Source organism: Colletotrichum acutatum (genome assembly GCF_030867785.1).
Source record: "Colletotrichum acutatum strain CBS 112980 chromosome Unknown BDZ83scaffold_33, whole genome shotgun sequence".
NCBI classification, from domain to species: domain Eukaryota; kingdom Fungi; phylum Ascomycota; class Sordariomycetes; order Glomerellales; family Glomerellaceae; genus Colletotrichum; species Colletotrichum acutatum.
This window is the reverse complement of record NW_026849027.1, coordinates 287,936-301,237: the sequence shown is the minus strand read 5'-3', so window position 1 is coordinate 301,237 and position 13,302 is coordinate 287,936. Positions and strand designations below refer to the sequence as shown.

Genomic DNA, 13,302 nt, shown 5'->3' with positions numbered 1-13,302 from the left:
CACACGATGCCCGCTCAAGATGCTCATAAAAAGGGTTTCCACATGTACATATGTACATAACAATAACTCATTCGACTATCCACTTTTCACATCATAATGACCGCTAAGCCGATACCCAAGATAATTGCAAGAGTACTTGGTGCTGATGTCGAGGTTGATGAGATCGTATCAGACGCCGGAACGCCAGATATCTCAGGAGCAGGACTTGTGGGCAAGGTTGATCCGGTACCCGAGCCAGATCCTGAACCGGAGCCCGTCCCCGTCCCTGGTGAGGTAGTGGTACCGTTGGTCGCTGGTGGTGCGGGAACAGCGATAGATCCGGCGGAGGCAGGGCACAATCCTCGGATAGCCGCAATATCTTCTGGCCGGCTGATGGGCATCGTCCTGGTGCCGCAGTTGACATACTGCGCTAAGTAAGCGGCGTTGGTGTCTAGGTCGAAGACGGCTGTGGATGTTGGTTAGTACGGCAGCTCGTTATTGAGGATAGTGTAGCCTCGACTTACCATAAGCTGAGCGTAAGAAGGTATCGCCCAGCAACGTGAAATCCGCGTTGGGGACAATACCCAGGTAGCACGTCGGCGGGCTAGTGCGCAGCTCACGAATCATTTCCTTATAAGGAACCTTGATCTTCATCCCATCAAAGTCGAAGTCGACGGTGCCGTTGAGATCGACAAGAGTACACGAGACGGGATAGAATCCGTTGGCGTCCAGACCAGGTGAGCCAAAGTCGGTAGCAACCTGCACAGCAAGCTCTTCGGGTAGCAGTGTGAGAGTAGCGCCACTGTCTAAGAAGACCGGCATCGAGCTGTTTTGGTACATGCGAACGCGGCGACTCGGCGGAGTGAGACTAAGTGAGTTCATGTTTACCCAGTACCGGGCAACGCCGTCAGGGGCCTGGTCTGCCGGGAGAATCGGGAGGCGTGCCAGTGGCCCGGAGAACTTCGAGGTGTCGATGCCGCCAAAGACAATCGCACCTTCCTGTTCGTCTTTGGAGCCCAGCCCGAGGCTAAAGGCCTTGGTGCGGGTGACACCTTGGGTAGCGAGCTCGTCGACAAGGTTCTTATAACGGGTGTTGACGCCATTCCCGTAGCCAATACCTAGAATTCCTGCAAACTGGTCTTCGGAGCTGGTGGCGACGCCAAATTGGACCTGCTGCATCGTCGTTCGGGAGCCGGCGAGGGCGAGACTATCGCGGACGTAGGTGATGTTTGCGGCGCCGATGCCGTAGCGGAGAGTTTTGGTGGTCTGCAGAGAGACGGCTGTTGAAGATCGAGCCGTGTCATAGAAGCCGACGGCTTCGCAGAAGCGTTGGTCAGAAGCAGCGAGGGCTCCGCACTCTGGATTCACCCAAAGCTCGAATGAGCCGGTATCTAGCTGAGCGTAGACTGGCTGAGGGGGTGTTCCAATGTTGACTATGCTGGAGTTAGTGTGTATTCCAAGTACCCATCGGTCAAAGCAAAGAGAGGTGCTGCTCACGTTGGGCATAGTAAGCCACATCCGAACGGTTGGCGAGCTTCGCTTCGACCTGTCTGCTAAATACACCACGCTTGGTAGAGTGAATGACGGGCAGCGTGACAAAGGCGCTGTCAATATCGACACTGTCATCAACGGGCAGGCCCCGCACTACCGGAGGCTTGACTACCGGGGCGGCAGGAAGAGCCTCCAAATCATCGCCGAGGAGATTGTCGAGTAGAACCTTTCGAGGCGCCCGTATCCGTCTCTTTCTCTTTGACTTTGAAGTCACCGGCAGCGTCATCATCATACTGACTTCATCGCCCTCATCTGCGGGGAGGGAGAGCCCTCGCGGCGCAACTTCGACATCGTGCTGTTGTGTGGCGCTATATGGGATGACGGGGAGTGTCATGAGAATACTGAGATCGCCATCGTCGGTTGGTAGCTGGGGCCACGCTTGTGTTCCAGTGACTAATGAAAGAGCCAAAAGGGCGGAAGAGAGAAGCGCCATTTCTGGCGTTGGCAAAGGTGATGCGTGCTATCGCGGTCGTCGCCACATGGGAACTATCTGGATGGAATGGCGCTTGATCGAGTTGGGGAAGGGTGGTGGATGTCTCGTGTTGGTGACAGTGTATTCGAAAGTCGGTCTCAGATGTCTTTCGGTGAGAGCTAATCGATTGTTGGTCAAAGAGCGTACAGATGAGAAACCAACTGGCTGGAAAAGACAATGGAGAAGAAAAAATAAAGAGAAGTCGAAAAGTAAAGTTGATCCAGCAAGCGATCGATGGTTGAATGGTATTGAAGATCCCACCGGGAGGTCGTGAAGGAAAGGTTGCCTTTCAAACGGCAGACGCAACGCAATGCAAAACACGCCTTGGCTACCAAGAGCTTCCAAGAGGTGGGAAGAGTAGAATTGAAGCAGACTCCACCGTCGAGGCAGACTACGATTGAGGACGAAGGGAAAGTATTAGCGTAAAGAAAAGAAGAGGCAATGAAAGAAGAGAATTGATGTGACAAGAATAGAGATTGAAAACGAGAATGGGAATAGATCGACCAAAACCAAGAGCGAGAGAGAAGACGAACCAGCCGATGGCCTGTCCCAGCTGTCACCGCGCCAAGGGAGGGGGACCAGCCAACGACGATGGGGAACTACGGTGTCTCGAAAGGAGCATGGTTCGCACGTTTTCTTCCCTAAAGAAACCCATTTTGACATCCCTTGTCAGTGCAGTGTCTTGGGAAGACCCTGTCGAGCATCCTCCCGCCTGGTGCGGCTGCTGAGCCAAAATCCAAATTTGGCACACGGGACACACAACTCACGCGTTATTGGCATTCCTACGGATACTTTTCGCTCTCTGGGGTGGGTGCTGACTTGCAGACATACACAATTGTCCAGCAGATGGACAAACGGCAACCTTTCTCTGCAATTCGCAGTATGCTCAAAGAGGTCCCTGCTTTCTCCCACTCGTCTCACCCTAGCGGAGGGATGCCAGACTTGTTAGTTCGCGAGACTTGGCAGTTCGGCCTTGGCACCTTCTAACGTCCAAGATGGGCCTGTGAGTGGTCGCGACAGACACTTCAAACAATGACTCCAGGGCCTGGCGTAACAGAGTTGACTAGGGGCCGCAGGAGCTAGCGGTGGGACATCGTAGATCAGACAAACCCCTGAGACGAAAGTGGACGCGATTTGGTGTGAGAGCCACGGCCACTATGCCTGAACAGGTTACCTCAGATCTCTTCGAGAGCCCTCACTGAGCTGTCGACGGGTCGAAAAGGAGCTCCAGGAGTTCAGAGGGTCGAGTATCTGCGACCAGAAGGTGCGGGAGAGATCACAGCCGATATGACCCGGACCAATTGCGCCACAGTTTATGACCCGAAAGCGACAATATCGATGATCCAAGGATCGCAACAGTGCTTGCTCGATAGGCTTAACTTGCCGCTGGCCAATCCTGGGTTACATTCTGAGAGATCCCCCATACTCTTGGAGCCTGGCCTGAAGCAAGGAGAGCATTGAAATCGCTCAGGTGCCATGGAGAATCAGACCACAAACATGTATTTCTCAGCCCATCATCAGAGAAGTCAAAAGCTTAGCGAAAAGTTGAAGAAGTTGAAGAAGTTGAAGAATCCATCGATGTAATTCTTCAAAGTCTGCTGAAGAACGCAAAAGCAAGACACTTCAGTCAGCGCCCACCTGAGATGAACCGAGTAAGGTTAGACTTCCTCTGTGCAGCGCCTGACGGACTAGACCCTATGACTATTTATGGGCTCCGGCCCGTGCTCTGCGTTGTCCGTGCCGAGCGGCGTCCCCCGGATTCCGGTAAGGACGCTTTAAAGGACTCAAGTTTTACTCACAGTGATGTTCAGTTTACTCGCTGGCTTTGATTGGCGGGGATACATGGGAGATCTGAACGTTGGTTTTCGTTGTATTGTCCCGTCGGTCGAGCCATTAATTCGATGCTTGGAGGAAAGCTAACTACAGCTTTGTAAGTTTGGAGTTGTGTTCAGGGCCACGGTGCTTCCAAGATGCTTGTTGCCTACGCCTCAATCGTCACCATCCCCCACCATCTCCATTCCCGCAAAAAGCTCAATCCAGTCCTCCAGTCTTTCTTGTAGGAACCATTCCAAGTCCCAAGACTGATCAGAACCAAATCTTTATCACCATTCCATAGGTATATATCCGCTTCGATTAAGCTCTCGACCGTTTCGCCACCATAACTCAACACCATGGCTTGAACTAGATTGGTTTGGTAAACTTCGCCTTCAAAATCGTCAAGCTTCTTCCGTTGTGAGAGCGATTGAGGCTGTATTAGAAGTCCATTTATGGATGAACCATGTTCTCTGATGGCGGCTAGATAATCACAGCCATGTAAAGAGTAACGTGCGACGTTTTCCACTTTCGCGGACCGAACGAGGGCCGATACCTCCTCGACTTGAGTAGCGTCACCAGTCAGAACCCAGGCGAGCAGTGGTCGAGCACATACGGTACCATAGATAAAGACAGGTCTTGGAATTGTTGCCATGATCAAGGGGAGTCGTATTGCAGTTGAAGACCCAGCGGTCGCAGTGGCGCAAAGGTGTAGATTTGAGTTTTCGAGACACGCGGGGCAGGTGTAATACGATGCGTCCGAAGTCTTCTGGGAATAACGCCGAGGAAGATGACAGGTTTTGCCGTGGAGTTTCTAATGAAAGCTGTGCAGAAAGTTGAATGGAGTGGAATATTTTTTTTGTTCTAGAAAGAAGTGTTGGCTGTTTGGTTCTCTCTGCTCTTTTTCTGGCGTCAGGCTGTTTCCACCAAGTTCTAGGGACCTTGATGTCGAGGAAAATTCCATCCGGGTTCATCGACCGATTTCGAAATGACTACTTCCGCAAATTGAAGTGGATGGCACAATAACTCGTCAGCAATACATCCAGAGTCCCCTCATGCTTCTTTGACAACACCTCGGTATTACAGTAAGAATATTTTGAGGCAAAAGCTGGCCTCGAGAAGTACTAATGATAGGGATTAACGCGAAGACAAGAAATACCTGGGGGTGTGGGGGTGGTCGAACAGCAAATCATTTTGTCGTTCACTCAATGCCATGCAGTCGTTATGGGAGCATTTCATACTTTGCTGACCGACTTGATAGTATTTATCATCAGCTCAAATTCTGCATTGCGCTCTCAAAAGATAAAAGCTGCGAGAGGAAGGCATCTCTTGAGATTGATCGGGAGATAGACACTACGGAGGAACTGTTCGTATTGCTTTCAACTCAGGTAAAGCAACGATTACGATGAAACAGAGAGCTGCCGTTCTACTGCTCGGCTAGAGTTGAGACACCATGACCACACTTTGACAACAATTGGCATAGCATTGAGCTTTCTATGAGACAGTGACACTTGGAATGGAGAAGGACGTGCAACTACAGAGTGTGAACAGACCCCATCCACAACGGCTCTTCTCGACTCTCCCGGCTGACCATGCACATTCGACCCGAAGCGCACCCACCTTGCGCCGATCATTACTAGGTACCCTGTCACATCTAGTCCAAAAGACGAAGAATCTTGACCCGAACGCCTTTCGTATCATCTCGAGGCTCGCCCAGGAAGCAGTCACGATAGTGGTCAACATCCCTTTCCCTGATGACATCGTATAATTCCATATCAATTCGACTCATTATTTTTGCAAGTGCAACATACATCTCTGCCCGAGCAAGACTTGGCGGCGCATGGCAGTCAGTACATGTCTTCTTGAATCTGCTGTTGCGGTGAGGAATTGACGTACTTGAGTCCAATGCAATTGCGGTGTCCGCGCCCAAAAGGGAAGAAGCATTTCGTGTTCTGGGCATAAAGAGGGTGAGACTCGAGCCACCGCTCGGGATCGAACCTTCTAGGGTCTGGAAAGGCCTCGGGGTCCATCATCAGATCGGCGAATGTCATGCCGATTGGCGTCTTCCGGTCCAGATAGACCAGCAAGCATTTGACCAACGCTGACGGGGTGACTTGGGAACAAATCACCTGAACAATTCATGATTGATCTTACGTTTGTGGGGATGACCCAATCTTGGTATGCGAGACATTCGGTAGGTGCTTGCAGCACAACTTTCATAGTAACAAGCGTAGAGATCCGAAGTGACTCTTTGATGACAGCGGTCTTATCAGCGCGTCGACATTAGCGAATTGACCTTGGATCAAAGATAAATAACTCACATCAAGTTGATGCACTCACAATCCACGGCAAGCTTTCGAGCTTCCTCAGCGGCACATCCATACTGGAGTCTGGCATCACGGCCCTCAGCTCTTCCTTCAACTTGGCAAGTTGGTTTGGATCTGAGAGCAGGTGGTATACAGCAGTGGTCGGAGTTCTGCCGATCGTATCTCCCGAAGCTGTCAAGACAGTGAAGCTCTCTTGGGCCATTCGCTTGAAGCCCTTCTCGCCCTGAGGCAAGTTCGAAGTAAGAATCGCTTGCATCAGGCTGCCATTGTCTTCCCTACCGACGGAGGCTGACGAGACTTGATGGCCTCTTTGGCTTGGTCTTCCATGACCTACCAGAGTTTTAGACCTGTTAAAATTATTTAATGACTGCACAAGTTATTGACTTACCAGTAAAACTCGGGTTACTAAAGCCAAATCTGACGATACCGGTCGAATAAGCCACATTAGAAGTTCAAACGCGAATGATAGAAACCATGGGAACTGTCTAACAATAGGGTTGAAATGAAGAAGACCAATGATGCTTTTTCTCCACTTCTGTACCTTTGCCTGGTCTTTTAATAAGTGCATGTCACCTGTCTCGCCAAGCGCATGGGCGCAGTAGGACTCGATAGCATAAGCCAAGAGCGGGACGTGAATATCGAAGGGATTGCCCTCTGTGGCGTAAGTCTTGAAAACTTCGCAGGGCTGTTCAACCTTTTCGTGAATGAGTCCTTCGTGGACAACCACAGACTGCTTGGAGAAGAAGCCGGATATGGCAGATCGGCGCATTCGATGAGCATCGTGGTTCAAGGTACCAAAAATACCACCAGGAGCGCCCTGGACACTAGCACTCGGCGGATACTTGTCACGGCGAGCGCTCCCTCCCGCAAATAGAACGTCGAAAAATCCGTGGTCACTGACGTGAAGTTCGTGAGGGTTTATACGTACGATAGGACCATAGTCCTCATGCATCTTTTGGATCTTGTTGCCGAAAGTCTTGCCAGGTGCACCAAAGAGTTCGTGGTACGTCTCATGCCAGCCAGTGAATGCTGTCAGTTTGGGACCAGGGAACTTTGCGAGGGGATGGAACGTGATGTTGTAAGTCCCTAGAGAGATGAAATAGAGAAAAAGGAGTCCTAGGGGGATGGTACATGTAAAAAGGTTGCCCAAGAACAGTCTGAGGATAGTGTCGTTCACTAAGATACCCATGGTCAATAGGTGTGTCTGAATACATGTAGAGTAGCGAACTCAACGTCAAGCTGGCGAAGGAGAGGGACTTTAAAGTACTTTAATGTTGCTGCTGGTAGGATGTCTAACTTTCCTAGGTTTTCCCTCCTAACTCTTAAGCGGGAAACTGATGTCCCCGATGTCAGCTTTCTAGACATAGTTTTTATCAGACCAAAGTCGACGTAGCTGCGACCGACCTGAATGTTGCCAGCATCGGGCTGTTGAGCACCGCCTTGTCTCTCATGATGCCCTGGCATGATTCTAGACAATCCCAACCATCCCAAGACGGCCGCACCGCTTGGCCACTCCTTCGTTGGTTAGCTGCCAGATATTTTGCTGTATATTTCATGCAAATCCCCTGCACTTGATAGATCAGCTCGACATCATTACACTACGGCACAGCTACCAAACTATCCCGGATGAGCAACATTACTTCTTGAGGATTATGGACTCCGAGATGCTGCTCCGTAAGTGCCAAAGATAAGATTTGTTTGATTGGTACCGACTGGCCAAGAGGAGTAACAATGGGCCTAGCAAGAGGTCAACGAGGATTACGATGTGTGTGTGTGTGTGTGTGCTTACGCCCCAAACCGATCAAGCACGGTTGAGGCAATGCCAGGAATGGCAACGCTTCGGCCCTCAATCTTGACCCATGGCGACTTCAGCGTAATCGAGCATTTACCTCTTTCGTCTATAGTGCAAGGACCTAAGATACGATGCCAAGGCGAAGTTGACACAAGGGTTCGGATACACCAGTCTAGCGTAGTCCTTGCCGCTACGCTGACGACACCATCCGCAGGGTACTGGGTCTCCAACAAATCCGGAGCTCGGAGTTACACTGATTGCGGCCTTTATGCAGTCAACATGCACAGTAAGAGTTGAATCGCAAACCAACAGCATGTGAAGTTTCATCAGCTTGGCATCTAGGTACTTCGAGGTTCAGGCAGGTTTTACGTGTTGGAACCTCCGAGAAGTGTATTGTACAGCGAATCGAATTGCTTCATTGCGCCAAGCGGCTGCTGATAAGGACAGAAACATATCAATATCAGTTTTCTCTAGATTTACGGCGCCAAAAATGAACAGACAAGACCCTTCTCAGTTTGGTTAGAACCCTGTCTTTCTCATGGAATCGCCGAGCTCCAGGGGTAATGGCCCCGAAATATGCTAATGACGCCTTTCCCACCCTTGGCTTTATTTTCTAATCAAGTTCTATCTTCTAACTGCGAAAAAGTAGGACATCCAATAATTGAGGCATCCCGTCAAAGAAAGGAGCAGGAAGGATCTCCGCAATCCACCCAGGTGAAGGTTCATGAGCATCTTAGTCGTGGTTGGACAAGTATATATATGGCTGGCTGTTATGTACAGTTCTTCAAGGATAAGGAGATTAATCTCGCATTCCTCATCTCCTGAACACACTATTGTGTATCGATCAACGAGAGCATCGAAAATGGCTTGCCTCGACGTCCGTCAGACCCTTTTTCATCAGCTCGAGGGTCAAGATTTTCGTATTCCAGATCTCAGCTTGTTTTTCAAACAATGGCCAAAAGACGCAAGCTCTTGCCTGGAACGCCTGCGGATTCTTTCGGGCGAGCGGACTGCAAGGTACAACATTGGGATAGAGCCCTCAAGTCTTTAGCAGCATGGTCAGCTAACTAGGCTTTCTTGAGCTTCACTGAGTTGCCCAAGAGCCGAGATTCAATGTCAAAAATCGACGTAGGCCTGTTCATATCAACCTGGTACCCGAGAGTGAACCTGGAACGTGGAGACATTCTGTGTTGCGTAGTCCTTTGGGTGCATTCGCTCTAATTCCAACCCAAGTTGTACGCAATTATGTGAACTCCTGCTCAGTATTCCAGCTATTCACATGGAATGACCGTGAGTGTATTAGATGACTAATGCGGGATTTCCGGCTAACCCCCACCAGAAATCGATGAAAAGGGGGGCCATCTATATGACAATCTTCGAGCCGCAGAAGTTTTCCGGCGAGAAACCCTCGAATACGTGCGACAATGCCTTCGTCTGTCCGATGATGAGGCCTTCAATGAAATCCCGACGAATCATATCATCACCTTTCTCAAGATGATTGGCGATGCAGTATGCGAGGCTTATGACCACGGTAAGTCTTTGGTCGAACCTCTACCAGCACCAAATTCTACCAGATCAAGTCGTTGCTGTATCTGACCTATTGTGCATCAATCAGATCACCGAGCAATTCTTTTCGATGAAATCAAGTTCTTCGTAGAGACTTCTGAAACAGAACAACAGCGTCGACTTAGCCCCGAGCTCCCGTCTACGTAAGAATATATTGCAACCCGGATGGGAACAAGCGCAGTCAACGTGTGCTTGTTCTTCATTGAGTATGCATGTCCGAATACATCTGCTTCGGTATAATATTGCATACACTGACCTTACGATATGCCTGCGGAGTCTCTTTCCCGATCGAAGTCCGCAGAGAAGTGGAAATGAGGACGTCATGGGACCAGGCGAACATTCTCGTATGGGCGTGGGTGGCCTAAGTACTCGTCCCTTCGCGTGTATATCAGAACACTGACGGAGACAACCAGCGTCGATGACCTCCTCTCTCTTAGAAAGAGGTTGTAAGCCATCGTCAACGGGTTTTCTCTTTTCTTTTCATAGCGGCATGTTTGCTAACTCTTAGCGCGAAGGCACAGCAAATTATCGAGAGCATTGTCCCCTTGCTCTTCAGAGAAACGGAGAGTCTTAACGTTGCAGTCTCCGTGGTTATCGAAACGATCGGAAAAGCTATCACTGAATTCAACCATGCTGCTGCGTGCCTGATGGCTAAGTTCGCCGATGATGAGACGTTAGCGTCCAACATCAAGGCCTTCATTGATGGGTGTAAATACATCTGCACTGGCAACCTGACTTGGAGTTTTCAGACAGGCCGGTATGGCGTTTCGCAGCATTCCATTTCCGAGGGGCTGGCTATGCGCTTGTAAATGGAAAGGTTGTAACATTCACAATACCTTTGCTAGTAGTCCTGCAGTATGAACAGAATCGATGGAGACGATCTCTTCGAGACAGCCAGCACGCAAAGAGGTAGTTCAAACTATACCAACTCTCTTGAGATCGTGCTATACAATTACGCAATTTTATATAACGTTATATTGTCTTGCTACAATTGTAAGCATCAAAGCCGCGGCGCCAAAGTCCCTTAGTGCTTATGAATCGGATAAGTTAGCTCATCATATGAATATCATTTGTCATGGTTAGATCTGCTTGCCATGATTACTGTGATCTAGCTGTTGATCCATCGAGTGCGGCATGACGTCGGTACGCAGGTCTCTAACTTTCTCTAACGTTGACCTCTTTTCCAACTTTCTTGATTAGATACATTAGAGGACAGTAAGACGGAATTTCAACGGAATGTCGTGGAATGATGTGTGATTTGTTATCACCCCTCCTACGTAGTACGTATCTATGCACCGACGTCAGGCCGCATTTGGAGGGATATAAGCTGACTAGAATAATGTTCAAGCCAAGAGTATTGGTCTTTCAGAAATATTCGCCGGAAAGAATATATGAAAAAGCACTTTCATGGAGTTTCACCTCTCGACAGTGAGATTACATCGATCCAACGAAGACACCTAGATACCATGACGCAAGCCATCCCTAGAATAAGCAGGCAATGGAAGGTTATCGGTGAAAATGGCTTGGATTCTCTACAAATTTCGGATGAGAAGTCTCCAGAGGTTGGCGATAGCCAGGTCCTAGTCAAAAGTTCGTTTACCATTTTATCCCCGATAACCTCTACGTACGCGTCATACTAACGTCTGCTCGTAGTACAAGGCGCCACCCTGAACGTGAGTTTTCAACCTCGTTTGATGTAGATTTCAGTTGATTGAGCTTGCGGACAGTACCGAGATCTCACAATTACTGAGGGCAGATACCCTTGGGACGTCAAAGCGGACGTTGTTCCTGGGTCTGACGGGGCAGGCACAGTCCTAGCTGTCGGAAAGCATGTTACCCGATTCAAACCAGGCGATAAAGTGGTTACAGCACTTGCTCAGAGGTATATCGCAGGTCCACTGAGCGACGACCTTCCAAAGTCTGGACTTGGTGCCGTACTCGATGGCACTTTTCGCACCATCGGAGTCTTCAGCGAGCAAGGACTGATCCCGCTGCCTCGGGGCTTGAGCTTCATCGAAGGCGCAGCCCTGACTTGTGCTGGCGTTACTGCTTGGAACGCCCTCTTTGGACTGCCAGGAAAGCAAGTCTCGGCTGGGCAATGGGTTCTCACGCAGGGCACGGGCGGGGTCAGCATTTTCGCCATTCAGTTCGCCAAAGCCGTCGGAGCGAGGGTCATTGCCACCACTAGCTCCGCCGAGAAGGCCATACTTCTCGAGAAGCTCGGTGTTGACCATATCATCAACTATCATGAGACGATCGATTGGGGAAAAGAGGCCAAAAGACTGACCGGGGGTGTTGGCGTGGACTTGGTCGTCGAAGTTGCGGGACCAACGACTTTAAGACAGAGTCTTGTCAGTTGCAGACTAGACGGAACAATCATCACCACAGGGTTTGCCGGCGGTAATCCGTCTGAGCATGACATGCCAACATTTTTGGATTCGTGGCTGAGCCTAGTTACCGTCCGAGGAGTCTGGTGTGGCAGTCGGCTACAGCTTGAAGAGATGTGTCGGGCCATCGAGGCCGACGTAGACAAGCTGCGCCCTGTCATTGATCCCAAGGTCTTCAATCTGGAACAACTGAAGGACGCGTACGAGTATCTTCAGTCAGGAAAACACCAAGGCAAAGTTGGCATTGAGATCAATTGAAGCGGCTGAGCATTGCTCAGATGGGAAATGTCTTTAGTTCGCAATTCTTCCACGAAGGATGTCTCTTCGATGCAAAAAGAAGATTTCATGTGCATCCTCTGCTGGACCTCACTTATGGACATGAACTAGGTCTCGAAACTTTCTATGTAACTCATCATCGCTGCTCGGTGGACACCGATAATACAGAGTTTGTCAAGAAAGCTCCATCAGTATCCCAAGAGAAATGTCTCTGTTAGCAGGCATTAGTGAGGCTCAAGGAAACTTTTCTGACTGAGTTCTGACTTGCTCAGAGTGATGCTTCCCGGTGTTTTCATGAACTCTCCCTTGACTTTGCGGCACGTGATACCAAACATCATGAATTCAGCACGAAAAGCAAATTGTCGGGACATTTGTTGTTCGTGTAAGTACTAGACATATCGATGAACGATGATAATGTAAAAGAATCAGCAACTGATTACAGATCAAGGCACAACACCAACCTCGTCGAACGACTTGTAAATTGTGCCGACAACCAACTTGCCGTTTTCTGTTGAGTCATGGCTAACTTATCTCATACTCACCAATGCAGTTCAAGATTGAGAGATGCAAGAAGCAAAAGTCTAAGCTCCTGTTGTTTGGCCAAAGCTTCCCGAAAGGAGCTTCTCCGCAATAGGTAGACAAAGTCAATTATACTACACTTACTATAGACACATGGCCTGTGTTATGCCCTTTGTTTTCAATAAGAGTAGAGTTCATGCAAACTTCGTGCCCCTAACTCTAAAGTCAAAATTTCTGCCGGCAGAATATACCCTCAATCCGAGGCAATTCTGCCTCAGAGTGTCGACATTCTTCTACCTGCGGGGTAGAGATGTGTCACTGAGATCAATTTACGTCATTCATCCTTTTCATCTGCTCTCATCTGCAAAACTAATGTTCATCTGCACATGTTTCGGATGATTGCTGACTGATATTTCTCTCGCGACTAATTCTTCTAGTCTTGAGAAGGAAACTTTCAAACTCTTCGCATTTAATTGCCAGGCGCATCATAAGCATCGTTCGGCTGAGCATTCGGCAAAGTAGTCCCTCGCTTAACCATTGTCCACCATCGAGAAGAACGGATCGTTAGACTTCCCGGAGAAACGAAACGAAAAGAGCGTTGCCCCCAAACGCAGAGACCAT

The 13,302-nt window shown here is 49.4% G+C and overlaps 5 protein-coding genes across 5 annotated transcripts; 2 read left to right on the top strand and 3 right to left on the bottom strand.

Annotated features, from left to right (window-relative positions):
- Nucleotides 1-86: 86 nt before the first annotated feature.
- On the bottom strand, nt 87-1,864 carry BDZ83DRAFT_574751 (eukaryotic aspartyl protease; the record flags this gene model as incomplete). The annotated part of the gene is made up of 3 exons (XM_060504739.1): nt 87-445; nt 504-1,412; nt 1,477-1,864. 3 exons carry the CDS (start codon nt 1,862-1,864, stop codon nt 87-89), a joined length of 1,656 nt encoding a protein of 551 aa, XP_060366436.1.
- Nucleotides 1,865-3,634: 1,770 nt separating this feature from the next.
- Nucleotides 3,635-4,767, bottom strand: BDZ83DRAFT_616475 (uncharacterized protein). Its single transcript, XM_060507980.1, has one exon. It carries the CDS (start codon nt 4,467-4,469, stop codon nt 3,984-3,986), a length of 486 nt encoding a protein of 161 aa, XP_060366435.1. The 5' UTR covers nt 4,470-4,767; the 3' UTR covers nt 3,635-3,983.
- Nucleotides 4,768-5,468: 701 nt separating this feature from the next.
- BDZ83DRAFT_718570 (cytochrome P450) lies at nt 5,469-7,330 on the bottom strand (the record flags this gene model as incomplete). The annotated part of the gene is given in 10 exon segments (XM_060512092.1): nt 5,469-5,643; nt 5,711-5,877; nt 5,969-6,079; nt 6,155-6,416; nt 6,435-6,508; nt 6,530-6,673; nt 6,683-6,693; nt 6,715-6,826; nt 6,836-7,170; nt 7,186-7,330. Coding segments are annotated over 10 exon segments (1,536 nt in total).
- Nucleotides 7,331-8,884: 1,554 nt separating this feature from the next.
- Nucleotides 8,885-10,308, top strand: BDZ83DRAFT_650548 (uncharacterized protein; the record flags this gene model as incomplete). Its single annotated transcript, XM_060510386.1, has 4 exons — nt 8,885-8,950; nt 9,287-9,464; nt 9,549-9,642; nt 10,008-10,308. 4 exons carry the CDS (start codon nt 8,885-8,887, stop codon nt 10,306-10,308), a joined length of 639 nt encoding a protein of 212 aa, XP_060366433.1.
- A 657-nt stretch (nt 10,309-10,965) lies between these two features.
- On the top strand, nt 10,966-12,289 carry BDZ83DRAFT_696804 (zinc-binding dehydrogenase; the record flags this gene model as incomplete). The annotated part of the gene is made up of 3 exons (XM_060511372.1): nt 10,966-11,089; nt 11,153-11,172; nt 11,227-12,289. 3 exons carry the CDS (start codon nt 10,966-10,968, stop codon nt 12,142-12,144), a joined length of 1,062 nt encoding a protein of 353 aa, XP_060366432.1. The 3' UTR covers nt 12,145-12,289.
- Between the last annotated feature and the right edge of the window lie 1,013 nt (nt 12,290-13,302).